Consider the following 27,507-nt stretch of genomic DNA (forward strand, 5'->3'; position numbering starts at 1 on the left):
TGATCCTGGGACCCTTACCCGATTCTCCCACTAGGGTGGCAGGTGGAGCTGGATCTGCCCAGCTTTTTTGTGGGTCCTGGGGATCCCGACTCTGGTTACCATACCTGCCAGAAATAGCTGACCAAGCCGTCCTCCCAGCCCGGGATTTTCAGTCTTTTACTCCTTGTGGGTTGTACTGCTGGGAACATAGAACAAGACCCTGACAAACCAGAACCAAACTCAAGCCCCTGGAGACCACCATTTATTTTTGGTAAATGCCAACCAGGAACACTACTCCCGTAGTACAGTCTGACACAGGATCCTCAGGATGATAACAATGGAAAGCAAGAGCGCGGCAGGTTTCCTGTTTCAGACCTGAGGTTTGGGGGCTTGGGGTCTGGCCATGAAGAGCCCACTGCTCGTAATCCTCCCAACACACAGAGAAATCAAGTCTCAAGTACTTCCCTTCATCTGCCGCCTCTCTCAAGGGAGTTTTGGGTTTCCCTAGAATAAATGACAAAATAACGTGCTGGGTATGGCGGCTCCTCTAGGCACGCAGGCCAAGGCTGGAGGAGCGTCTTCTACTGTGCCCAGCCTGGGCTAAATAGGCAGATACTGTCACAAAGAAATAAAAGCCCCAAGTGCTCTAATAATGGACAGATATTCACAACTCTAAGCCTCAGTTTCCTCTTCTGTAAAATGAAGGAGCTGGGTAGGTCAGGATCAGTATTTTGGCTAAGGGTATGTGGGGACAGCAACATAAATTCTATAATCAACCGCAGCATAGGTGGACTGGAGAGGTGAATCTAGTGGGGTAGGGCTGGTAAGACAGGAGTAGGGCGAATGGGACTTTGAGTGGACAGAGGTAAGCTGTATGTCAAGTATGTTTTGTTTGTTGTTTCTCTCATATAGCCCAGGCTGGCTTCCAGTTCACTATGTAGCCAGATTCTACACTGAACTTGATCCTAACTGCCCCAGCCTCCTGAGTATTTGGGTGACAGATGTGCCACACTCCTTCATGTGGTGCTGAGGGTGGCCAGGACTTCATGCACGCAGGTAAGCACCATAGCCAGAGCTGTCGCCCCAGCTGTTTGTCTTTTGATCTGAGAATCTGGCCTACCCTAATTGTCTCATCCATTCCAGGGTTCACACTTGCTGCGAGCCTATGAACAGAACTAAGTATATCCCATTTATTAATTTATAAACCATTAAGAAAAGTAAGACAGGCCTTTTTGCTCCCTGGAAAAAGAAAAATACATTAATACACAAATTACAGGAACATCTTGGTAATCCAAAAAGACATAATTCATTCTGAGTCCAGATCACCCACGGAGACCTCTGCAGTGCCAGGTGTGTCAAGCCAAGTTTCCCCCGTGAGGAAAACCCAACAGACTACCTTACGAAGGTCCTCCTCCCACTCTTCAGTGGGGGGCTGAACATCTGAAAACCAGTAAGCGAGGCAGATGGGACTGTCCCGAGGCTGGGGTTGCCGAGTCTCGGGCAAGCAGGAGGCTAAGGTAATAAACTAACCTTCAATATAAAAACTCCCAAGTAATCAAAAGCTGAGGGACGCAAAGAATCACAAGTTAAGGACTGAGGTGCCATGACTGTCATTTCAGTTCTTAGCAATGGAGGAGGCACAAATGCTAAGAATCAAAGGTCAACCTGGGAGGCTTAGTGAGGAGGACTCCATCTGGCTGTGGTGCCCATGCTTTTAAAGAATCTGAGCACTCGGGTTGCAGACAGGTATGTCCCATGAGTTCAAGGCCAGCCTGGTCTGTATTATGAGACCCTGTCTCAAAACCAAAAACCCTGAGACCCACTGATACCCCCAGCTGAGCCTGATGCCTCTTCAACCTACACTTCTGCTTGCCAGCAGGTTTTCCTTGAATTGTCACACTTATGCTCACAGGCTTGGGAAAGCCTGCTGCTTCTGCTTCATGAGTACCTAAGTACCTAGGCTGCCAGGATGAACCCCTAAACTGTGCTTTTCAGAGAAAGCCTCATTATGTAGCCTAGACTGACTTCAAACTCATGGCCATCTTCCTGACTCAGCCCTTAGATGTGTACCACTAAGACAGGTTCCTACACTGATCATTTTCCTGAGACAGGCTTTCATTGTAGCCCAGGCTGTTCTGGAACTTACTAGGTAGATGAGGACGTTGTCCTCCAGATCCTCCTGCATCTGCTTCTAGAGTGCTAGGATGGCAGGCCTGTACCACTATGTGGTATTCTGTGAATACCCACTCACTCTAGGCAGGCACTCTACCAACCCAGCCTCAAAGTGATTCTTCACTAAAAAAACCAAGGCCTTCCTGGTGTCCCATTTACTGGGCCTCAGTTCAAATTCTAGCACACATGTGGTCTCCTCACTGACAAGCAACACTCTACTTGGAGCGTGGATACCTCCTCCTGCTCCTGTGGCTGCCACCATTGAGCTGGGAGGGACTGGCTCTAGCAACAAATATCCCCTATTTTAAAGTGAGTCAACATGGTTCCCTCCCGCTGACTAGCCATGGCATAGTGCATGACTGACGAATGTCCCCCAGAGAAACTTAGGTTCTGAGGAAACTGTCATCGCCACCACTTGGCCTTCTGTGCCATCAGAAGGGTGGGGCAGCCAAACAGCTCCTCTAGAGTCCAAGGTACCCCCGAGGCCAAGGGCTGTGTCCTACTTTGGCACTCACAAAGCAGAAGGTCACAGCTGATGAGCTGATGGTCACTGTAGGTTTGGCCCTGGGCAGTACTAGTTGCAAGTGGCCAACTGCCTTGGGGCATTCTGGAACTCTGTAGCATTGTTGGGGACAGGTAATGCCACCCATGTCAGCCCTCCATCCCTTTGGGCTATAGACCTGCTGTCCTTTCCATGAGCCCCAGATGCCACCTCCTGTTAGCTTTCACGATTGTAGTCACAGAGATAGCAGTTCCACAGAGTGTCCCTACTGTCACCAGAAGTTCAGACCAGACCTCTGAAATACGCCAGGAGCGACCCTGTGCACGAATACAGAGCAGCCTCTCGCTGGAGGCAAACCAGGTCTCTCTGTGGCTCTTTTTTTCTGCCCAGAGCTTGCAGCTGTCCATACTAAGGTTACGTCCTGCAGCCCATCAGGGGCCAGGACCCAGAGCTCCCCTGATGGCCTGTCATGTGTCACATGCTCAGTCAGGCTGCCAGAATATTCTGAAGCTGCTGGGCTTAAGAAGGTGGTGCAGGAGGCCTGACCTGGCCTAGACATCATGTCGGCTGAGAGCATAGGAGTTTGGGTGGCCCTGGCGGCTGTACTGGAAGTGGTCCGTGAGGAGGATATTGCGGTACTGGAAGTCACCCTGCTGGGGGAACAGTGCACCATTGTGGGGCTTTTCCATCGGGCTCCGCAAGTGCTCTCTGCTGCTTAAGTCTGACGTGGAGACAGGAAGGAGATGGCGCCGGGCCTGCTGGTTCGCATCATACTTGGTCTGTGTGAAGAGAACAATGAAAGCACAGGGAACTTTGGGTGAGGAGGACATACCATCCCAGAGGCAGGAAGGGCAGGACTACCAGGCTAGCTATGTCGTAAGTCTGACGCTATCTTAGGCTACATGAGACTTTAAAAACCAAACTGAAACAAATAAGAATGAATGAATGAATGAAAACCAAGGACTAGGGGTGCTCTTGTGGTAGAACACTGTATAAGACTTACGCTCGGGGTTGGGGATTTAGCTCAGTGGTAGAGTGCTTGCCTAGCAAGTGCAAGGCCCTGGGTTCGGTCCCCAGCTCCGAAAAAAAGAAAGAAAAAAAGAAAAAAAAAAGACTTATGTTCTAGGCTCCATCTCCAGCACTACATAAATCAGGGTACAGATCTAAGTACAGACACTTGTCATTCCACTCTGAGGGAGGTGGAACAGGGGTCAGAATCTGAAGGCCACTCTGGGCTACACAAGACTGTTCCAAAACCAGTAAGACACAAAGAAGGCTTCTGGTCCTGCCCCGTGACCCTACAGATCAGGGTGTAGAGGCTGGAAGATAGTGAGTTCTAGAGTAGACTATGCTTAGGATCCTGCTGCCATATTCTTCTGTCTACCACACACAACCAACTCACCCTGTAAGGTACCTCTGGAACCTACAGCCAGAAGCCCCAACCCTCTCATTCCCTTGGCTCCTTGTCCCTCCCTGAGGCTGTGCCTGCTGGGGGGCAGTGGCACCCAATGCTCACCTTGTTGTACAGGAAGACACCCAGAATGGCGGTCATCATGCCCAGCACATTGGTGCTGGTCACTGGGTTGCGCAGCATGATGAGGGACACAGCGATGACCATGATCCTCTTGGTGGCATTGGCCACTGAGTAGCTAAGTGGGCTGATTAGGTTGAGAATGCTGAAGGCAATGACATTCTGTGCAAAGTTGCAGAAGCCACTAACCACCAAAAGCAGCAGTGTCCAGGGCCACTGAGACACATAGGCCTGTGGAAACAGACAGGAAGCGTCAGTGGGGGGGGAGGCACATTTATATTTAGGCACTGTTACCATGGGCAGCAGGTGGTTAATTCTTTTTTTAAATAGTCTCACGTAGAGACTATTTTGTCTGGCCTCAAACTGATGAGCAACAAGTTTGGCAACAGGAACCTTTATCCTCAGAGCCATTTCAGCAGTTCACATGGGGCTTTACACACATGACCTCTAACTGGCCTGACTACCCCACTGCATGGTGCAGTGGTCGAGTACCATCTCTCAAGTGAGAGATGCAAAACCAGCCACCAAAGGGCTGCAGAGATGGCAGCAGTTAGAAGCACTGGCTGCTCTCCCAGAGGACTGGCTTAGATGCCCAGCACCACATGGCAGATCATAATCATCTGTAATCAGTCCCAGGGGATCCAATGGCTTCTTCTGACTTTTGAGGGAACACAGGCACACATGTTGCATGTGGACATACATACAGGCAAAACACCCAAACATAATATTTAATAATTTTTCTTAAAAGGGCCATCAAAATTGTATGTGTGTGGCAGGGTACAGTGTGCTACAGGGATCCCACCCCTGCCTCATAGTGTCTATCTAAACTGTCCTCACAGCTCAGTGGTGGAAAATTCTGAGCATGCATGCAGCCGTGGATCTCAGCCCCAAACCCCACACAAAACAGAAGTGAAAGCATCAAACCAGACAAACCCAAGGATCTGAGTAACATTATCAACTACTGCCACCTTCCCTGAGAGGTGTCAGTGGTGGGCAGGGCTTCTAGAGAGTAGAACACAGCCCCAGAGCACACCCATCCTCAGGAAGAACCCGGGGACACTGGGACACTGGAAGGCCCTGGGCATCAGCTTCCTCAGGATCTTACACTCACCCTCCTGGACTCCTGCCAGTCCTTGGCCATCCTGTGGGGCCACAGGTCCCAGCTGGCTCCGTGCTGGACACGGTGGTTAGCAGGCATGTCAGCTGCCACCAAGGGAAGGGTCTTGGGAGGAAGACTCAAATGGATGGCCCACAGAACCCACCAAATCATACTGAGCTTCCAATCCCAGTGTGGTGGGTACATGCATATTCCATACTCAGGCGGGGGATCAGGAGTCTCAAGACCCTAGGCTACCTAATACAGGACACGGGCCCTGTCTTAGAAGCACCAAGGTGAGGCTGGTAAAGTGCCCCAGTTCCAAGCCCTAGCATCCATGCGAAAAGAACCGTGGGCAGAGCTGCATGTATGCAGAGCCTCACTGCTAGAGGCAGGAAGCTCAGGTGACAGAAACTGGCAGATCATGAGGGCTTGGCAGCCATCCTAGCCAATCAGTGAGATCCTACTTCAGAAAGACAAGGTGCAGCTACTGAGCGAGATGCAGGAGGATGGATTCTCTTCTCTACCTGCATAGCACAAGAGACACACTGCTGGTCCACACCCACACCCACACCCCAAAGGGAAGGGAAAGAAAACTGCAGAGCAGAAATTGGGCGTACTTTCTGTTCCTGTAATAAAGCACCCCAGTGCTTCCTAGGGGATGGGGATTGCCCTATCTAAGTTAGAGCCCCAAGGTGCTAGACAGGAGCTGGCTGGGGTCACCTGGGATGCTGCTCTGCTCCCAGGAGCCCTGATCTGGCAAAAGACTTCAGCTTCATAGAAGAAGCTTACAGTGACCTGCCTAACCAACTTTTCTTCATTTGTTAGAGGCTGTTCCCAGTCCAGCTAACAGGGTTGCTGTAAATTCTCACACATAGGCTCATATGGAGTCTCAATATGCAGCCAGGCTCCTCTCATCTCAATCTTCCTGGTCACTGCTGAGCCATGGCACCACAATGCACTTGACAGTCTCTACCGACCGACCTTCAAGTTGCTGATTCTGCACTGTTATGGCCACAGGCCGCAGTCACTCACAGGCCTTGTTGCCATTCTAGGATTTCCATCTGATTTTTCCTTTTGAGAAATGTTTCCAATTGAAATGAAACTGCTTCACTCCTGTCCGCTTCCTTCCTCCAGCCCCTCTGATATACCCCTAAGTTGACAGCCCTTTATTGCTGTTACGTATGTACGCCTGTGACCAGCTCACACACATGGCTACAGCCTGCTGAGCCTGTTTCTGTTGTTTGTGTGTCCCCAGCCCTGGGAGAGGCTCTCCCTCTTCAGCTGTCCTTCATTGCCTGTAGTTCCATGTCTAGGGTGAGCCCTGTGCGGTCTTCTTCCTCTCATGTTAACGTGTCCATTCACATTGACCTGGTTCCTGTCTTGTTTCGGAAGCCATTTCTAGGGAGGCTGTTTCACAGCAGACTTCCTGCTAGTCTGGCTCTTAAATCTCCCTGTTGCCTCTGTGCAGGTGATCCCCGAGCCTCGGATGCAGGAGCTGTGATGTGGATGTGCCCCTGGGGCTGGGTTCCCATCTGATCTCTGCATTGTTCAGCTGGAGCTTGCTGTGATAATGGATGGGAGCTGCAACGAGGAGGGTGGCTCAGCACAGAGGGTTTAAGGGAGAAGGGTCCAAAATACACACACACACACACACACACACACTCTCTCTCTGTGTCTCTCTCTGTGTCTCTCTCTCTGTGTCTCTGTCTCTGTCTCTGTCTCTGTCTCTCTCTCTCTCTCTCTCTGACTCATGTGACCCAGGCTGGTCTATTTAGCTAAGGATGACCTTAAGCTCTTAATCTTCCTCTCTGTATCCCCAAGTGCTGGGGTGACAGGTGCACACCACCACTTCTGTGTTTTAAAACATCATTGTGTCTGAGTATCTGTGAGGGCACCCAGGGGCCTGAGGAGGTCAGCAGACACCAGCAGAAATCGGCTCTGCCTATTATGTGGGTCCTACGGATGGAGAGGTCTTCAGGCTTGCATAGCAAGCACCTGCACCTGCTGATCTGTCTCCTGGTCCCTGTAATTTGCCCAGGACCAACATGGCAGAAGACACAGGGTGAATTCTGTATGGAATGCTGAGGTTTCCAGGCTTCAAACTCTAGCACCATGGAGAACAGTCTTTATTCTGAGTGCTTACTACCGAGTGGCTCCATCCAGCCTCTGGGTTACTGTGCTTACAGGTCCCACTAGCTGGTTCCTGGATTTCCCTTTGAGACAGGGTCTCATGTAGCCCAGGCTGTCTTCAAACTTGCTATGTAGCCAATGACTGATTTCCTGACTCTCATCTTGTAGTGCTGGGTGGAGCTTGGACCTTGTGGGGTCAGGGTAAGCGTTGTCCTGTCATAGCTAGCCCTAAATCACAATTCTGGAGATACAGTTCAGGACCATATGGTTCAAACCTATTGGCTTTGGCAAAAAGCTCTTTTAGCAGAGGTGACTTCATCAACAGGAAGCAGAGGCAGAGTAAAACAGGAAGAGAGAGGTCCCCTCCAAGGACATGTCCCAAGTCCTTACTTCCTCCTACCAAGTTGTACCTCCTCCAGGTCCCACCACCTTCAACAACTTTTAGAGGGGGCCACACACATAGGCCCTGGAGGACAGTTAGATCCAGACTGACCAGCACTACACTAGTAAGAGCATGCGTGCCTGTGTGTGTCTGTGTGTGCTCCTGAGTATGCGCACATGGATGTGCAAGTGTGTGCATGTACTGGGGGGGTAAGGTGCTTGTGTATAAGACTGCAGGGGTTCGGCCTCTTTTTCCCAGAGCTTGAGTTCCTATAGCTGCTCACAGGATTTAGGGTTTTAGCCCACCTACTTATATTCATATTGTGAATTAAGGAGACTAAATGCTGAAATGAAGCTCTATTATAGACAGCTGCTCCACCAGTCTTCACAGAGACATTGTCACCTATGTGCTCCTACCACAGACCCAAGGCATCAGGGCCAAGCACACACAGACGGAAATCCTGAGCCAAGATAAACATTTCCTCTCCCCAAACCAATAACCTCAGGCACTCCGGCATAGTGCCTAAAAGCTGACTGGTACAGTCAGGCTGATATTCAGAGACCGTCTTCTCCCTCCACGTAGGCTCCTATCACTGTCACGTGGTATGACAGGAAGAGCCCACTCCGTGCTGGACATTCGGTCTCCATAGCTGAGAGCTAAAGATTCCTATTCTCTTAAGACTCAGGTCAGGACTCACACCTCAGGTACTCTGTTACAGGAACAGAAAACAGACTAGCACAGATGCCCAAGCAATGCCTCAGGATGGACAGGAGGGCTGCAGCTTCCAACCGAGCACACGCTGAAGAAGCTGACAAAGGCACACTCACGTTCTCAGCAGTCCCAACTCACCAGGTCACTGCTGACCAGGAAGGTGGAGAGGTCCACCAGAACCCACGTGGGGATCATGAAAAACACGGCGTGGCAGCCCAGGATGTTGAGCAGCCGCAGGTGGTGGATCCTGGAGTCCCTCAACACCTGAGGGGAGAGCGCCTTGTTAGAGCTGTTGACACTCCAGCATTAAGGCCTGGGTTTCCAGTTCCCGACCTGAGACTGGAACCGACACCTGAGCTCAGGCATCAGATCAGCTAGCTTGCATATAAAGGACACACAGCCATGCCTAGACACAGGACTCTGTCCTATGGGTAAGAAGCTGAGAGAGAAAGACCAGAACCAACCCAGTAACCTGCCAGGGAGGGTATATGTGACCCAGGTACTATGAAACCCCAACCCCGCTCTTTTTTTTGCATCTGTCTTTGGGATAGGGTCTTGCTCTGTACTCCAGGCTGGCCTGGCACTCAGAACAAACCCATTTTCATCCCAAATAAGCTCATGACAGGCAGGTGCCTCATACCTGGCTGAAATCCCTGTGAATAGAATCTAGATTAGTTTAGCCTGTCTGAGCACTACCAGGCAATGCCAGTCAAAAGCCAGAAATAGATCCTACCCCAAACCATGGACTTCAGGCCTAACAGAGGGAGATGCCCCAGTCAACAGGATGCTCAGCAACATGTCATAAGAAATGCAGAAAATGTATTTCTTATGACAAGTGGAAACAAGCCACATTGCCAACAAGCAGACCCACAGTACTGAGGTGGTGTTGAGCCTTAGTCATGACTGAGAGCTCTGCAGTGAGGTTAACACCACACGGCAACAGCCAATGTGCATGGCCAGACAAGACAGGGCCAGTGAGCACAGCTCAGCGCAAGGGCACACACAGGACCCTGGGAAGGGAAAGGAGGCACAAGGACCCCCCCAGAAGCTGGCCATGGTATCACATTTGTAACGCAAGCACTTAGTGGCGGGGACAGCGGGCAGATCCAGGGGGATCATGGGACAAGAAAGAGTTGGGTTCCAGATTTAGTGAGGGATGATGTGGAGGAGCCAGTGAGATGGGCCAGTGGGTAAAGTCCTGTAAAGACTTTCCACCAAGCCTGATGACCTCAGTTCAGGTCCCACATGATTCCTGTAAGTTGTTCTCTGACCACCACACTGAGGCCATGACAGGTGCCCTTGTATACACACACAACAAATATAAACAAAATGAAGCAAGAAAACAGAAAAGAAAAGGAACAGGAGATAGAAGAGCAGGTTAGGTTGAGGGTTAGCTTTCAAAACAAAACAAGGGACAGAGACCCAGGCAGACAGTAGGCATAGGAGGGTCTGCTCTGATCAGTCTGCCTGAAGCCACCGCCCTCAGGCGACCTGCGCCAGGGACAGGGCCAACACACCTTTTTGGAGAAGATGTTCTGAAGGGAGAAGCATAGCGTGGCTGCCAGGGCGCTGACCAGCCCCCACACGTCGAAGGACAGCTCTGTGACAGTGGCTAGCAGGACTCCGCTGATGATGGGGACCAGTGACAGGTATACCTGCAGGAGGTCAGAGGAGCTCAGGTGGGTGGGGGCTACCCACCATTCAGAACTGCAGGAGAGCTCAGGGCCCTGTACCCTGCCTGGGGACCCCACCTTCTACCCTGGAAAATGCTGCCTGCACCTCACATGGTATAGCATGCCCGGCACCCTGGCACTCAGAAAGCTGAGGCAGGAGGACTACTAAGAGTCTGGGGCTGCTGAGACGGCTGAAAACTAAAAGCCACTAAGCCTGACGACCAGAGCTTGATGCCTGGGACCCACATGGTGGAAGGAGAGAGCTGACTCCCACAGCTATCCTATAACACCACACACAGACACAGATACTGACAGACAGACATGTACACAGGGGAATAAATAAATAAATGAAAAAAGGCTGAGGCCGGCCAGAATGATTTCAAATCCTGTATCAAACAAACTAACAAACCCAACCAAACAAAACCTAACTAGGCAAAAACCCAAGAGGCTTTCCAGTCTTAGGTCAGCCTGGACTACACAGTGACATTTGTATCAAAAACAAGCAGTTAGTTGAGTCAGCTGGAAAGTCCTTCAAAACTGACTAAGTTCAATCTCCAGGACTCCTTGGTAGAAAGAGAGAACCAACCTGTGCAAGTTGTCCTCTGGCTCCATGTGTACCCACAAAACAATAAACATAGAAACAAAGCAGCGTTCAGGAGCAAAAGGGCAGTGGCTGCTGGAACTTGAATTCCTGGCCCTGCACTCCTGGCCATAGCCCAGTGTAGGACTCCTTGTCCTATGTCTTCCCCTGAGAGCAGGGATTCCCTGGCCTGACGTATCTGCCTTGCAGGGCAGGTCTCTGCCCAAGAGGAACAATCTTCAGATCCTGCACTTGTGAGGCCCTGAGCTAGGTACGATGTCCCCAGTGACCAGGAAAACTGATAAACACAAGGTGTGCTATCAGGTGACACACCTGGATGCCTCCCCAGCAACCCTGACTCCCCAGGAGGCTAGTCCTATCTAATATCACCTGGCACGGAGTGCAGACAGGGCTCACCAGGATAAAGTCGGGCCTGAGGACAAAACTCAGCCAGAGGTGGCCCAGTTTCTGCACTGATCCAGGTGCATCAATTATAGCACACAGGGAGCACTTGTACACAGTGAGATACCTTCCAGCTGAACATTGGCAGCCCCACTGCATAGGACACAGCAAGTCTGATTCTTCATCTTTAGCCCCAGGCCAGAAAATACCCTGGCCTGGCACCTTCTCTAGGCAGCTCTGAGCTCTGGGCAATGCATATGATCCACATCCAGATAACTACAACCCAAGGTTCCTTGGTTCAAAACAGGGGTCACACCGTGACCTTTGAGTTCTTAGTAAGGGCTCCACATGAGCTACAACAGTTTTCTCTTTCTCTTTCTTTCTTCCAATTAATTAACTAACTAACTAACTAATTTTGAGGCAGGGTCTCTCTATGGAGTCCTGGAACTCACCATGTAGACCAGGCTGGCCTCCAACTCAGAGGTCCTCCTGCCTCTGCCTGCAGAGTGCTGGGACGACAGACCCATGTCACCATGCCAGGCTTCGTAGTTTTTAGTTTCTACGAACTGGCTAGATTCTGCCATGGTCAAACACCCTTTGCCCAGCATCTCACATCAGCTCCAGACAACCCCTACCAACCATTCTTTTCTGGTGACGGGTTCAACAGGCAAGATCATCACGGCCAAGCCTGACAACTCGAATCTGATCCCAGGTATCCACAAGGTGAAAGCTGTCCTCTGACTTTCATACACATGGCAAGGTACAACATACATACGTAAATAAACTTAAAAATAAAAGAAGAAAAGCTTGTCCCAACTTAATTTGTTTCTTGGTGACTTGCTAAAATGGAACCAGACAGACATCACCTACAAGCAATCCCGGAGAGGGAATCAAAACAGAAAAGAACAGTGGACCCCAGAGGGATGTGGAGCTCAGGGACAACAAGCAAGAGATTAGTTGGTGATATCTCCCCTTCGCGCACTCACACACCTGCTGTCTGAAAGGTGAGTGCGGGACACTAGTGAGGCCACAGGAGGCTGACACCTTTACTTCCTTTTTTGACAGGAAGCCAGAGGATGCCACTGTCCAACCACGTCATCAACTTGTCTAGCCCGGTTAGGAATCCCGCCTAGCCCAGGGCTTCTGCCAGGGTTACCTTGGTGCTCTGTTTCTCCTTCATGATGATCCGGGACAGGAGGACCACCCAGATGGGCATGGTGGCCTTGACTGCAAGAGAAAAAGGCATTCAGTGGGCAGTCCCGGCAACCTGCACACCGACGCCGGACCTTCTTTCTGTAAGGCTTCCACCCGATCCCAATAGGAGAGTCAATTCTGCTAGGCTCGGTAAACTCCTCAGACCTTCTCCAACCTGAGAATCCGCCGCGCCTTGGCGGGGTCTCAGTCAGACGGCCCGCGCATTTGTACCCATACTTCGAAGTCCCAGACAACGCGCAGCCGCGTCAGCACCTACCGGTGTGCGCGTAGGAGACCGGCACCTTCCAAATGCTGACATGCGCCGACACCGACGCGAAGTACTTGCCAAAGGCAAGCGGCAGAACGTAACGCGGATAGAAGCGCGGCGGCAGCAGCGGGCCGGACGCCGGATGCGGGCCGGGTCCGGGACCCGACACGGGCGGCGCGGGCGGCACGCGCCAGGCGCGCAGTAGCGGCGGCAACCCCGCGCACAGCGCTAGGATGTGGCACAGAGACACGGTGACTGGGAACGGGAAGGCGCTCAGAATCACCTTGTTGACCACGTTACCGCCCGCGCTCAGCGCGTACCATAGTAGACACAGCGCCGCCACCCGCGCACCCTCGCGCGCCCCGCCGCCGCCACTCGCGCCCGGGATCCCCGCGCCCGCGCCGGGACCCGCAGCTGCCGCCGCCGCCATCCTGCCCCAGCGGCCGCCCCTTCGCGCCGGACGACCGCCGGACCCGGGCCGGGGGCGGGGCAGCCTGGGCGGGCACGCCGGCAAAACCTGCTTACCATTGGTCGCTGGCCCTGTGCGTCATCGCCGCTCGCCATTGGCCACCGCCCCGAGCGTCATCGTCGCGCGCCAGCCAACGCGCCCGTACTCACGTCTTCGGTAAGGGCTCCACCCTCACTTGAACGCCTCCCGGAAGGGGGCGGGGCCGAACCCGGAAGACCGGCCTTGATTCCCGCGCATGCGCCCAGAGTATTTCGTGCTCTCTGGTTACTGGGGGGAACCTCCGTGAGAGGTGCGGGGCGATGCGGCCCCTCCCACCTGAGGCTGTGGAAGCGACGTGTCTGGGGTGCAGACAGGACTAAAATCTTTTAGGACAAAAAGAAACCGATTGTGGTAAATCCTCTGGACAACGCCGGGTCCTCGGAAGCGGTGCGGTAGGTGTCACCTTCCCCTCACAGACCAACCGAGCGAAACCCAGGGCTAGGCGCCTCCTGCGACAGTGTCTTAAGAGCTCTGCTGACCCGTACGATGCCGGGCGGAGGCTGCTGGCCAAAACACACAAAGGCAGGACAAGACTTCAGCACCGTGATCCTAGACTACAAAAGTCGATTCTGAAGATCGTGTGCTTTTAAGTGTTTGTGGGAAAAGTTGGTCTCATTCCTCAAAATGTATTCATTTATGGAGGCGGACACGAGTGTGTGTACACATATGGAGGTCAGAGGACTTGATTCTACCATGTGCACCCAGGGAACCAAATTGACTCTGGCCCCGTTTATCTGCTGAGCCATCTCGCCGACCTCAATATTCTCCTTTACAGTGTCTCCTTGAATGCTGGGGTGTCTTTCCACCTCACCCGTGTTTTGTTTTGGTTTTTCGAGCTAAGATTTTTCTGTGTAACATCCCTGGCTGTCCTGGACCCGATTTGTAGATTTCAGTGGTCTCAACTCCTGTTTGCCTGCCTCTGCCTCCCGAGCACCATGCCGACCTACTCACCCTGTTCTTGAGGGTAGGCTTTGTATACTCTGGGATTTGCTGGATACTCAGCACAGAGGTGGCAGTTCCTGCGAGTTGGGATCTGAGTAGTAAATGGCCTGGTCCCAAAGCAGGTGTCAGTCTTAAGAATCCGGTGACAGGACACTGAGCTCCCCTTCAACTTGGTGTACAACCCTTTGTCGTAAACTAGACACAGACGAACTAGAACTTTGGACAGAGCAGTGTGAGATGGCTCCACTGATGTGTTGTGGTTGCTTTTCTCTCTTATTGGATTTGGGCCTGGTCAACTCTGGAAGCCTTTTCACTACAGTTGTGCTCAGGAGTTAACACTGCCCCAGGGCCACCCAGCTGGGGTTTTACCTCCTCAAATGGCCCTGTAATGGGAGTGGGGCCATTCTGCAACACACCTCAGAAATTCCTACTGGCTCTGAAACTGATTCTGGGCTGGCTGTGGTACTGATCAGACCAGAAAGTATGTTCTAAGGCTCAAACCATGAAGCAGCTGTTTTATGAGTAACTTAACTCATCTGTGAAATTAAGCAGATATGGATAGTAAGAGTGAAAAAATACTAGAAACCCAATCTTGGCTTATTAACTGAGGGAGAAGAGAAAGCTAGATCATTACTTTATAACGAGGTGACATCTTAGTGGGCACCTGTCAGGTATGGAGGCAGCCTCGAGCCTGCCTGCAGCTGCTAGCCCAGGGCTGAGGCCAGAAAGTAGTCCTGTACATCTGGGTCATGCAATGTCAGCAAAGTACTGGTGGGCAGGGAAGGTGCACACCATGTCACTAAGAGGAGCTATACTGCCTGCAGCAGGGGCTATTCTAGGTGGGTGACCCAGGGGATGGGGTTGACCATGAATCAATGAAAAGCAGGTAGAGGCAGACCCTGGCCTGCTGCTACAAAATTAAAGCTAAAGGAATGTCACCTAGTCTGGCCCAGTAGGTATGGTTGTGGGCTCCAGTGACTTCCCCATAGTAGAATCTAGTAAAGGCTAGATTTAGCTGTTCATGTGCAAATGAGAAATGATTCCAAAACTGGTTTGTGCAAATGTTTTTATTTCCACATTTATATCACAAGTTGTCCACTTACTGGACCAAATAGCAAAGTTGCTCCCTTCTGCGTGAACACAGAAGTCTAGGTACTGTACATTCACTAAGGCTCCTTGTTTTTGCAAATCGAGTTTATGACAACCATAAGGCAAACGAATCTAAAGGAATGGTTATGAGTGTTTCCAGCAAACAGACGGCTCTCCCCTAGCCCAGCAGGGCAACTCACACCAGTAGCACCCTCGGGAACTTTGTAGGGTTATAAAGACTCTAGAAAGATGGCATTTCCTAGAGTTGTGCAGAAAAGGAAAGAAGGGAAGGAAAAGTCATTTGGCTGGTGGTAGGGGAAAAAGAGGATGAAATAAACGACAAAACTTAAGTTTCTGCAGCATTTCTTTAAGAACTGGGACTGAACTGAAACCATATACAAATGGGTGGACGACTGTGCAGTGTGGGTGAGGCTGGCCCACCCACACAGTGCCAGGGTTCACCACAGCAGAGAAGCTTCCAGCACACAACACGAGGGGGACAAAAAAAAAAAAAACAAAACCAAAACCAAAAACAAACAAACAAAAAAAAACCCACTGGCTCCAGAGTGGCCCGTGCCTCAGAGACACCATGGCCAAAGAGCAAGAGATGCAGAGATGAGATGTGCGTCTGTTGCTGTTAAGGTAACCTCTCCCACAGGGTTCCTGTGCCTGCCTGCCACTGAGGTCCCTCCTTCGGTGCTTAAGAATGGCTCTGCACCTCTTCTGGGATGGGGGAATAACGCTTCATAGCTGACTTACTATAGAGTTCTAGACTCCCTCAGCCATCTGCCCCTCCCCCGAGCGGCCCTTCCTTTGCAACGTTAGTAAACTGGTAGCAGCATTTCAAAAAAGGAGGGTGGAGAGCGAGCCTCATGCTCGTCTTCCCAGCTGGCCAGCCTAATCCCTGCGAGGTGGGAATGCACATGGTGGCCAGGTCAGGTGCTCAGTCCAAGCAGACATAAGGCAGAATGTTCAAGCGCCCATCGTCGCCATGAGGGTCGAGCGATATACATTGTGTCCAGTCATACCAATTACCCTGTGTGTCTTCACACCCGTTAACCCCCGGCCATTGCTGGGCCTGGATTCTGTCCAGATCATCCTGGGTGACCTCCCGCGTGAGCCCTGGTAGGTCAGTTGGCGTGGGCAGTGGCAGCAGCACATGGGGCTGCCGGGCCCCTTGCCGACTGCTCTCCTCCTGCTTCAGGTACTCAGCCATAAAGTGGTGTGCACCTGGGGTCTGTGCGCCTGAGGATGAAAGCAGGCTGCTCTGGCGGCTCAGGTAGGACTGTATGATCTCATTGCGCGACAGCTCCTTCCAGTTCGTCTGCTCAAAAGGGCTCTGGAGGCTGGCCTTGGCCTCCTGCTGCTCCAGCTCTGTCCTAGGCAGCTGCTCTGTGGGTACGGGGCTGTCAGCCCGAACTGGCTCTTTCTGGGTCAGAGGCCTGATCTGTCTTGTCATGGGGTCAAAGGTGAGCTTCCGCTCTTTTAACCTCACAGGCTTGACGCCTGCATCAGCCACCTGCCCATCCAAGTTCACTGTGTAGTCTCGAGGTCGGTACCTTTTTTTCTTTTTGCTGTCCGAGCCACCCGAAGAGGCAGCATCACTGTCCGCCTTGGAGGAATCTGGGGACAATCCAGCCCTGCAGGCTGGCCCCGTTAGCCGTGGGTGGCCCTCGGGCTGCTCTGGCCAGTGCACAGGGCTCTCAGCATTAGGCAGCAGGTCCAGCCGCCGCACAGGGGGCGTGGGCGGCTGGGCCAGCGGGAGTGGGGATGGTACCTGTGTGGTGTCCAATGGCTGGGGCCGGGGGGAAGGGCTGGACACTGGGCCCTTGGGTATATACGAGCTCCGATGCCGGGCAAAGGAGCCTTCGTGCCGTGAGTTCCGGGGGCTGATGGAGCAGCGAGGGGACCCCCTGGGATAGGGAGGGCCTGGGGGCTCATCCGCCCTGTCCAGTGGCTGCAACTGTGCAGCCTTGGTCTGCAGGCAGGGAACTGGGGGCTTGCCCAAACCAGGGGAGCTGGGACGTGGCCGAACGGCGTTCACGGGGATCTTGGTGCTGTGCTTCTCGTTCTCGCTGAGCTCCAGACGGCTGCCATCAGGGCCCAAGTGCCCACTCCCATCCAGGGGGCTGGGTAAGCTCTCTGGGCTCCCGCTGATCCCATTGGTGGGGAGAGGGGATGCATTGGGGACCAGGGGGTCAGGACTGCCTTTGGAAACTTTGTGGGGTGGCCCTGGGTGGCCCAGGTCACGCTGGTCCCCCCTGCGCTTACGGCTGCCCAGCCTATCTAGCCGCTGCCCAGGGAGCCTTTGGATGTCGTTGCGATTCTTCAGGTCATGGATGCTCTTGGGTGCACCAGCCACTCCCAGCTCTGGCCGGCAGTTGTGTGCACCCCCATTGGCAGAGCCTGCAGCCCCCGCCAGTGCCCGTAGTGCCACTTCATTCTGGTGTACGGGCTCGATGAGCTTCTGCCAGCTCCGCAGCAGCCTCTTGGCCCGCTTGGCCAGCTCCTCATTCTTGGTTTTCTTGCGGACGTCGTTGATGAGTTTCCCTAGTCGTGTCTCCTACAACCAAGAGAATGACATACTTATTGAGGGCCAGCTTCTTGGATAGTAGCTTGGGTATATCCAGTACTCTGTGGCAGCACGAATCTTTAGATCTAGAATCCGATAGCTTTCTTAAAAAGAGGCTGGTTCCACGTACCTGCAGAATCTGTGCTACCAAGGCCACAAGGCTGCTCTGCCAGGGTACCTGGGTGAGCACATATACAGCCTGAGACCTGCTACCCACTGAGAGGACAGGGCCACTAACCAGTTGTCTAAAGCACAGTTCAGGCTGTGTCAACAAAGGCTATGAGGTGTGCACAGTGTGGGAAGGAGCCCGGCTGTGAGATTTGAAGCCTCCACTCTTGGAAAGTCCAGTAAGAGCCACAGGAAGAAAAGTTGGCTGGGGCTACCTTCACCTCCCATTCCGCCCAGGGTACAGGCAAGGGCTCTCACCTCCAGTGCCTCTTTGGTGATAGGATATCTCTCCAGACTGGAGATCACTTCCAATACTGCCACCATGTTCCGGATCTGAAGAAAAAGAACCATGTATCAGCTCAGGGGTTCGCCTGCTCCCATGGAAAACCCAGCAACCCAGGGCTCTGCAAGGTGCCAGCACCAGGCACCACCAAAACTCCCATTACACTCTCCCAGGGTTCAGTATTATCCATGCAGGTGCACAACACACACACACACACACACACACACACACACACTCACTGCCATCAGGGTGCTCATGAAAGGGGACCTGCCCCTGGTCTGACAGACAGCTCTGCTGTGAGGCCCTTAGGTTAGAGGACTTACCACATACAAAGCCTCAGAGGAAAGGAAAGATAGGAACAATAAGCCAGTCAACCTGATGACTGTATCAAGGTCTTCATAAAGACTCAACAAAGCAAGATGTCACAAATTATAAAATCTGTATGTCACATGGCCAGGAGGGCCTCTGGAACACCACCTGAGCAACATGCAGCCCCATGAAGCCATATGAGAGAAGACCAGAGACACTAAGAGGCTCTATGCACAACAAGAAGTGTCAGCACTAGTGCTGAGCTTCATGGTGACAAGAAGCTAACGATCGACTGCCAGCCCTTCCACACATCACTGACACATGGGGAGGGGAGTCAAGAGGGCAGTAGAGGCAGAGAAAGGCAGAGAAGCAGTAGAGGCCAGACATAAGCACATGGAGGGAGAGGGGAAGAGAATGGGGAGAAAGTGGGAGCAGGAAGGGAAGAGCAAGAGAGCATCGCTGACTTCTTTCTTTAATCACAACAGACTCACTGGGCAGGTGCCAGGATTGTTGTTCTGGAAACAGTAGGACCAAAAAGCTATGCTAGATATGACTGGACATCCCAGCAGCACAGCCACACTGGCAAACACAGCAACATAGAAGCAAAGCACGAGTGGGAAGGTCTGAAGAAGAGTCTCCAGAGCAAGAGGAAACAAAGCAAGATGTCATAAACTATAAGATGTTTGTGGCTGGGCTGGAGAGATGGCTCAGTGGTTAAGAGCACTGACTACTCTTCTAGAGGTCCTGAGTTCAATTCCCAGCAACCACATGGTGGCTCACAACCATCTGTAATGAGATCTGATGTCCTCTTTTGGTGTGTCTGAAGACAGCTACAGTGTACTTATAATAAATAAATCTTAAAAAAAGAAACATATTAAGATGCATATGGCTAGTGAGACTGGCCATGTTGGTGAGTTCCAGGTTTGATTTAGAGACCCTGTCTCAGTGAGCAGGCGGAAGTGATGATTCCCTGCACCGACTTGAGCTGCACACATGTGTTCCATACACATGTACATGGCAAACTACTTCGGTGAACCCCATACCGAAATGTGCAAGTTAAAAGTAAGCTCCAAAATGGGTGCAGGAGAGGATCTACACTTGTGGAATAATAGGTGTTCCTCAGAAGTTCAGAGCACAGGGGATAGTACCATGGCACTGCAGGCTCTTGGTAGACAAGTTGGCCGGCTGTAGCTCTAAGCACCCCCATCCTCTCTGTGCCACATGTTGACAGCATATAGTATCACCTGCAACCCTACGGACTGTTTCTGAGGAACAGCCCCACAGTGGCTCCAGCAGGTGTCAGCTAGCCCCCAGGAGGTTGCTCCATAAGGCATACCACAAGCAACAGCAACCCAGTAACCAGAAGATGACCTTCAGGTCTCCTGCTGTCCTGATCTCTGCTGGCTGAGTCCCTTCATGTTTTGATTGTCTCACCCACCCATAGCCTAGGGCTAGAGAACCTACTCATAAGAGACACCAACAGAATTCAAGTCCTAGTCCCTATTTTCTTACTGACTGTCACCTAAATGCTGTTCCTAGCTTCAGGAGCACATCATGTCCCTGGGGTCCCAGACCTCTCTCTTCAATACCAGCCCCAGAATCCTGATCATATCAGAGAGCTGACTCACATGGATAACCCAGAATTATTCCTGTCTCTAGTCCACACCTTAGCCATATCTTGTCAGGTAAGGTACCAGGCCTAGATTGGTTCCCAGACCAGGAGGTAAATAGCCTATAGGCCATGGATACCCCCAGCTTTTCTAGTCTGCCCATTTCCACTGAAGGCAACCACCATACCGCCCTTGCTTCAGGGCTCTGCCTTCTGGGAGAGAAGCTGTAGTGAGCCGAGAGCAGTCAGCAGCCCTTGTACTGTCCCACAGCCTTTCACTAAGCCATCCCTCTGTCAACAAGGCAGGCCCCTCCTTGGGAACAAAGGCCTCCACATGTGATATTTCATCTGGGGCTGGGGCTGTAAACACATCCACATTACAACAACTGACCCTGTTGCCCCATGGGTGGGTAGCATACCTAGAGACATGGCTCCTATACTCACTTCTGACATGGGATGGCCAGAGATTCCATGCAAAGAGTGTGCAAAGAGATCATTCCCAAGAGAAGACAAAGACAAGTGTCCCCTGGCCTGGGATCTTGGTACCGCTGGGCTCCTGAGCTTACTCCATGGCTTCATCTCCACCCAGTGACCTCACCCTGGTATATTTAGAGCCCTGGGTTCCCACATACTCCTAATCCAGCAGTCCTTGCTGATCCAAGCCCCAGTAGCCTGGCAGCACAGAGAGTCCTTGTCCTTGGACAGACACCATTCTGCTCCAGACAGGAGGAGGGGGCAGAACACTTAGGGGAACCAGGTATTAGGTTGGCACATAGGAAAACACCCCTCCCCCCAAAATGCTGAGCAGCGCACAGACCAGCCATAGTGCCTTCTGGGGACTATATGGATCAAGGTCTGGAGGCAGGGGGCGCCCTGCCTAGGTGCTCAATGTCCCATGGCAATGTCCTGCCTGAAGGGCCACCTTAGCAGTGTGGGCTTCCAGGAGACCCTGAGGGAAATACCAAATCCTTGTGTTCCCCCTGCAGCTGTAGGTCATTCACCTAAGGAACTGCCTGCCACACCTACAAGGTCCACACTGCTGGGGCCACTCTGTAGTCAGTATAAGTAGCCCAAGCATTAAAGCAGTGGTTAAGGTGAGCTAACCTGCCTAAGTAAAAAGCAAAAAAGAGAAGAAGTGAGCTGTCAGGTAGGCTCAGGTGCCCAACCAGTAGGACAAAGCTGTTAAGGCTAATCCACTGCCACCACCATAACAGACACCCTATCTTTTCTTGGTTGTTCTTCTTACCTGTAGGTCAACACCCACCCACTCATCTCCTGAATGCTGTTCTGATTCTGCCTGGGGAGTTCTAGGCAGTGCTCTGAAAGACAGCTTCAGGGCAGGTCTGTAGCTCAAAGTCCTAGCAGCAGGCCTGGGAGCTATTTACAACTTGCTGCTGTCAAGAATAGCCTGATTGGGTTCGGTCCCCAGCTCCGGGGGGGTAAAACACAAACTTTAAAAAAAAAAAAAAAAAAAAAAAAGAATAGCCTGATACTTTTCTACTCATTCCCAGTGCCCAAGTATTCTTGCACCCTGCCAACTGTCGAAAAGGAGTGCTCCGGCACCCGGCCTCGAGCCATGCACTTGCATACAGTGCTGCCTGAATAGACAAAGATCAATCTGTATCACCTTAGCAAGCAATATAGCCAAGCTTGCCTCCCCTCCCTTCCCCATCAGTGACAGGCTCTGCCTACTCATTTGCATTGCTGGACATTCAGTGTGGTAGTGCATGCCTACTACGTACAGTGGCTCCACACAAGGGTGCATCAAGGAACCATCGCAGGCCCTGATGGAACATGAATATTAATAATAGAGCATTAAGAAACAGTGGACAAAGTCAGGCCACTGCGTGCGTGCGTGCGTGCGTGCGTGCGTGCGTGCGAGAGAGAGAGAGAGAGAGAGAGAGAGAGAGAGAGAGAGAGAGAGAGAATATTTTCCTACTGTTAAATTGATTGTGCTGGGCATTTTTGTCACGGTAACAGGAAGGTACCACCCCATGACATGTACTAAGTATTAGGCAGGGACCTACCTATCTATACACAAAGATCCAAGGGCCCAAAATAGTCTCAGCTTCATTCCCTACTAGGCTACAGCCTGTGCTGACTCACGATTCCTGGTAGGCAAACCCATGACACCTACAGCTCAGTTCACTGTGAGTCTGAGGAAGAGAAGCAAGCCAGGCAGAAAACACCAGGTCTGGCATTGCTGAGACCCAGACATGGCAAATGACACCCCTCAGGAAGCAGTGACTATTCTACTAGTGACTATTTCCTTTCATGCTTAAATCTGGCTCGAGGAGACTCTGGGAGGTGGAGGTACAATGAGTGTTTTTCTGCCAGTGCCTCCAGGGCTGGGGACAGTCAGCAGGACTTCCTAACTTAACTCAGAGTACAAGGTCTTCTATCTTCAGACGCTCCTGAGCTGCTCTGACAGACCTGAGCCAAAAAGTATACCCTAGGAGCTATAACACCTCACCAGGGTTGAACACCAGGCAGGTCTCCTGCATCCCTCTGACAGCATCCAGAGTCCCAAGTGGAACAGGAGAGGCCTGCCAGAGGATGGCTACCCATGGGGAATTTCTGGCCCCAAGCTGAAACAGGGAACCAAGACACCAAGTCTTAGAGCCCTAGTCTCCCCACAGGTCAGCTCATACATTGGCTTGCCATACGTTGAAGTGGGAACATGTGGCAGGGATATCTGCACAGCTTTGGCCAGGTTTTGGGGGCTACAGTAGGCTCAGCAAGGAGGAATGGGCAAGCTGAGGAGTAAAGGAGCCATCATTTCCGACCCAAAGGATTTTGAATATTACTATTGTGTGGTACATGAGGCAAAGTGGAGGATGCCAGGTTGGTGGCTTCTCATAGATGGGTGGGGTAACCTTGTCCTGCCCAGCACTGCCTTGTGCCATCCTCTGGCAGGGAAGGCCCATTCAGTGGCCATATCTGGAATCAACTCTCATCTCTGGCCTCTCCAGAAGACCAGACTATCTTTGCAAACTCTTCCCAGCAAAGGCTTGGAGTCCTCTTTAAAATGAAGCTCAGCAGGAGAAACTAGACATCATGGTGAATCTCAGTTCTGTGAGTAGAACAGCACCATCAGATTCCTCCTTCTGGACTGTGCTCGTAAACCCCTGGGGCCTGAGAAACAACTACCCATGGGGAATTTCCAGCTACAAGCTCAAACAGGAAACCAAACCAAGACACCAAGTCTAGTTCCAGTATCCCCACAGGTCAGCTCACCACTCCCTCTTCTCCCCCAGCTAACCAAAATCCCCGACGCTGGCAGTTCCCATTGTTTCCCAGAGGCGTCGATGCTAATGGGACCCAAGTATGTGCATTTTACAGTGAGGAGACTGAGTCCATGCAGGACAGGAAGGTCCACATGGACCACAGAAGGCAAAAGCGTGGCGCTTTCCTGTGTAGGGTGGAGTAGTAAGTAGCATGTAAGCATCCTGTGATGTGCTTGCCCCAGCTGGCAACAGCAGAGAAACACACAGGTAACACAGCTACTTGAAGTTGGCATTCCAGATGGTCTCAGTGTTGTGTCGTCTGCCCTTTCTCAAGGGCTGTTGAAGAACCATCTCAGCACAGTTCATGCCCAATGGTAGGTATCCTGAAGCTGATGTATGGAGTGACTGCCAGAGCTCCTAGGCACTGCCTGCCAGTAAACCTCAGCCACATCTGTGCAGCATAGTCCTCAGGACCTACACCAACATCCCTTGAAAATCCAACAGTGTCTTGGTGGGTTTTAGGTGTTTTTGTTGTTTTGTTTTGTTATTTTTTTTTAAAGGAATAGTCTAGACAAAAATTTACAAAGCTCACTGAACCTAAAAGACTCTAGAAGTGTTGATTGGCAAGAAAGCTGTGCTTTTCAAACCAAAACATGCCACAGATGGCACCCGCAAGCCATCTGTGAGACTTCAGTGTGCTGTGCACTGCCTGCAAATTGTTAAGGAACTCATGAACAGAATGGGTGCTGCAGGGCATGCTCGGGGGAAACAGTCTCTTCGTCTTCCTTGCTGATGCCTGGATAAGTCAGGGAGCCTGGTGAGGTACATGTCCCCGGTGCCATTAGCCTTGTGGATCATGTGGTCTCCTGGTTAAGGCAGCTTTCCCCACCAGTACCCTGTGGATGCCTCAAACTCAGTGTGGCCAGGTTTGCCACTCACAGTGTTCTCAGACGAGGGACAGTGGGGCAGACCCCACAACCACTGCCACCGCTTATACAAAGCATTTCCCTATAAACAGGACCTACTGCTCCCTGAGGAATACACAACACCTAAGGTAGCCTGTCACAATCCAAGTGGCCCTGCCTGCCCTGAAATAAGCCAAGACAGGCAGAACGTGCCACCACATGCCACAACTTGGCCCAGGAGATGAGAAACCCAGCCTGGGTGCAAGCAGCATGCAGACCACTCATTGTGCCCCGTAAAGCACTCCAGAGCATGGAGCAACAGCAGAAACTGATGTCTGCACACACAATTAGCCTCTTCAGCAACACAGGCTACCCGAGAGCAAAGAGAATGGCTCTATACAACACCCACACATGTGGGGGTCCTTTTGCTTTTGGTCAGGAGCAGAGTAGCAAAATAGACTCTGAAGACTCTGTTCAGTGCACAGCCCTTCTTGAGTGCATGCAGCTCCTACAAGTGTCATCTGTGAGTTTGCCATTGCTCCACCCACATAACTGGAAAACTTGCAAGCCAGGCACAACTTTCCATTTCTGTCATCAATCCTCACAGAAGGGTCTTGGTGACCAACTGTCTGAAGACAGCAGGTTGGTTGGGGCTCCTCCACCTGGCCTCTCTTTGACAGAAGAGCTGCTAAGAACACCAGCTACAGGAGACTGGAAATGACCCAACACTGGGGGAGGAAACACAGTACTGTGTCCACACCTTGTGCAGAAGGCACATCTCAAACAAGAGCAAGCCAGCTTTCCAGGAACTGTTAAGAAGCAGACTCCCGAGCCAGCTGAACACAGACAGTGAAGCTGTGTGTGTACTCAGGCTGATTAAGAGCAGATGGTGGGTGCCACCTGGCATCCTGCACCAGCACAAAGCACAACCAGGTGCCCGAGCCCAGCTCCTCTCACGGGAGCCTGGGAAACCACAGACAACATACTGTGTACTAACCAGGCCATCTCCATCATACAGAAAGTCTCTACATGCCTGCCCATGTACACATCATACACAAAGGTAAATAAATATTTATATAAATAGTTTTACAGCTTGTACTTTTTGAAGGATACTGTATTTTAAAAAAAGTTGTGTCAAATAGCCTATTTAGGAGCTAGAGAAAGAATTCTTGGCTTTTGTGTGCAGATGTGTGCTTCTATCCCAGTACTAGAGGTAGGGTACAGGCAGGTCCCTGGGGCTCACTAGGCCAGCCGGTCAAGCCTACTTGGCAAGTTCCAGGCTAGTGAGACATACTGCCTTGAAAATGAAGAGGACGACAATGATAGGCAGCTCTTCTCCGACTTAACATGCATGTTCACACTAACACACATCTTGGTAGTTCACTTGGTGCTACATGCCTGTCATCCCAACACTCAGAAGTACAGTGAGTTTAAGGTCAGCCCAGACGACACAGAGAGAACCCCACTTCCAAAACAAAACATGGAGTTAGGGAGTGCTAGAAAACAAATAAAAACACAATAGCAAACTGGAGAGATGGCTCAGCAGTTACGAAAAGAGCATCTGTTCTTGCAGAAGGCCAGGGTTCAACTTCCCAGCACCCACTTGGAGGCTCACAATCATCCATAACTCAAGAAACTTTTTCTGACCTTGGAGGGCAACTGGCATATATGTGGTACACAGACATACACATGAGGAAAACACTTATACACATAAAAATAAGTCCCAAGGGAGACAGAGGCAGGAGAACATCAGTTTGAGGCCAGCCAGGATTACATATCAAGTTCCAGGTTACTCAATCTCAAAAAATAAATTTAAAAAGTTAAACTGAACATAAGCTATTCTGTGAGAATCCTGCACTCTAGAAGGCCACATATCTCATGGAGATGGAGGCAAGCAGCTTCCACTCCTGTGGACCACGGTCTCAACAGTATCAACATAACCCCATCTGCCTAAGACCAGTGGCATAGAACGCACTACGCAATTCACCTGGAACCGTCCACCACATCTGCTGGGATCAGAGCAGCTGACGGTAACCAAAGCACTTTGGAGGCACCACACAAGGAGCTCTCTGGACAGCTCCCTGTCACCTAGTGGAAACAACCTGGGGACAGGCAGGCAGTGCTCAGGGACCAAGTACCATGAGCTCTACTCAGCATGACATATGTCTCTACACACACCAGGGTGCCAGCTAGCCTGGCTCATGACCAACCTCATCTCCCTGTGCTGTTGGCACATACCTGCTTCCACACTGCTAGTGTCACCAGTAAGATGAGGACACTTTTGAATAAGCAAGAAAAGAAAGCATCGGAGAGGAGACAGGGCAGGTGGCTATCATCTGAAAAGGAGGGTAAGTGGGTAGAGTAAGTAAGGCCAAAAGGGAAAGCCCAATCACTGAGAGCAGAGAACCTGTCCCAGGGCAGCAAGATCACACTTGTCTCCTCCCTGAGAACAGTCATAAGAAAGGGGCAGTCAGTTCTACTCAGCTCTGGACAGGAGGTGCTGGCCAATGCAATTAGGCAAAAAGACAGAAGAGGCCTTCCAAACAGGAAAGAGGGGTGAGTGCCACACCCTGCGTTCATGTTAGTTCTTGTGAAGCTCTTAGGGCATTTGAGCAGAGCTATAGGACAAAGTATTTCCAACACAGGTTCACAAGTTAAAGACTCCAAGCCAATCCCCTACTGACAAGAGCAAGTAAAATATGAAAGGCCCAGGAGATGACTCAGTGAGTAAAGGTAAGCACAACCAAGCCTGACAACCCAAGTTTAGTCCCATACTCCCAGGCTGTCCCATGACCTCCACTTATGCACAAAATAAATTATGTTAAATTCTTTAAAATTATCAAGATAATTACATATGGATGAATCTCACTACATATAAAACCTCAGCACTGAAAACTTACAAACACAGCTAAGAAAATAGACAGATGTCAATGCAGACACCAAGGCTTTGCACTCCACTGTCTAAAACCAATCCAGAGTGGACTCGGGCAAGATCAAGGTCAATTCAAGCAGATACTTTTGGAGAAAGTGGCAAGCTGATTCTGAAATCACATAAATCATATTGAGACAACACATAACGCCTTGTCATCAAGTGTGTCCCTGGGACACGCACAGTACAAGAAAACAGAGTTCTACAAATTGTTCTCTGACTTACCCCCTCTTCCACCTGCGCGCGCGCGCGCGCACCCACACACCCACACACCCACACACACACAGAGTTGCATGCACACATATGCACATCCCACAGAAACCAACAAAACAACAGTAACAAG

The 27,507-nt window shown here is 51.4% G+C and overlaps 2 protein-coding genes across 3 annotated transcripts in view; both read right to left on the reverse strand.

The window, feature by feature from the left end:
* Positions 1 to 225: 225 nt before the first annotated feature.
* Slc35e1 (solute carrier family 35 member E1) lies at positions 226 to 13,127 on the reverse strand. Of its 2 annotated transcripts, XM_032919508.1 has the most exons (6): positions 12,633 to 13,127; positions 12,318 to 12,388; positions 10,024 to 10,161; positions 8,645 to 8,770; positions 4,170 to 4,415; positions 226 to 3,432 (listed from the first exon to the last, which is right to left on the reverse strand). In XM_032919508.1, exons 1-6 carry the CDS (start codon positions 13,051 to 13,053, stop codon positions 3,205 to 3,207), a joined length of 1,230 nt encoding a protein of 409 aa, XP_032775399.1. In that variant the 5' UTR covers positions 13,054 to 13,127; the 3' UTR covers positions 226 to 3,204. The 2 variants fall into 2 exon arrangements, with proteins under 2 accessions (XP_032775399.1, XP_032775400.1); XM_032919509.1 differs by lacking the exon at positions 10,024 to 10,161.
* A 1,995-nt stretch (positions 13,128 to 15,122) lies between these two features.
* Med26 (mediator complex subunit 26) overlaps positions 15,123 to 27,507 on the reverse strand; it is a 50,348-nt gene continuing 37,963 nt past the window's right edge. The window contains exons 2-3 of the mRNA XM_032919507.1: positions 18,161 to 18,235; positions 15,123 to 17,725 (exon numbers count right to left, since the gene is read on the reverse strand). Of these exons, the coding sequence (XP_032775398.1) occupies positions 16,106 to 17,725; positions 18,161 to 18,235 (1,695 nt within the window). The 3' untranslated portion in view covers positions 15,123 to 16,105. The remainder of the gene's footprint in view (positions 17,726 to 18,160; positions 18,236 to 27,507) is intronic.

This window comes from Rattus rattus, chromosome 13 (genome assembly GCF_011064425.1).
Source record: "Rattus rattus isolate New Zealand chromosome 13, Rrattus_CSIRO_v1, whole genome shotgun sequence".
Taxonomy (NCBI): domain Eukaryota; kingdom Metazoa; phylum Chordata; class Mammalia; order Rodentia; family Muridae; genus Rattus; species Rattus rattus.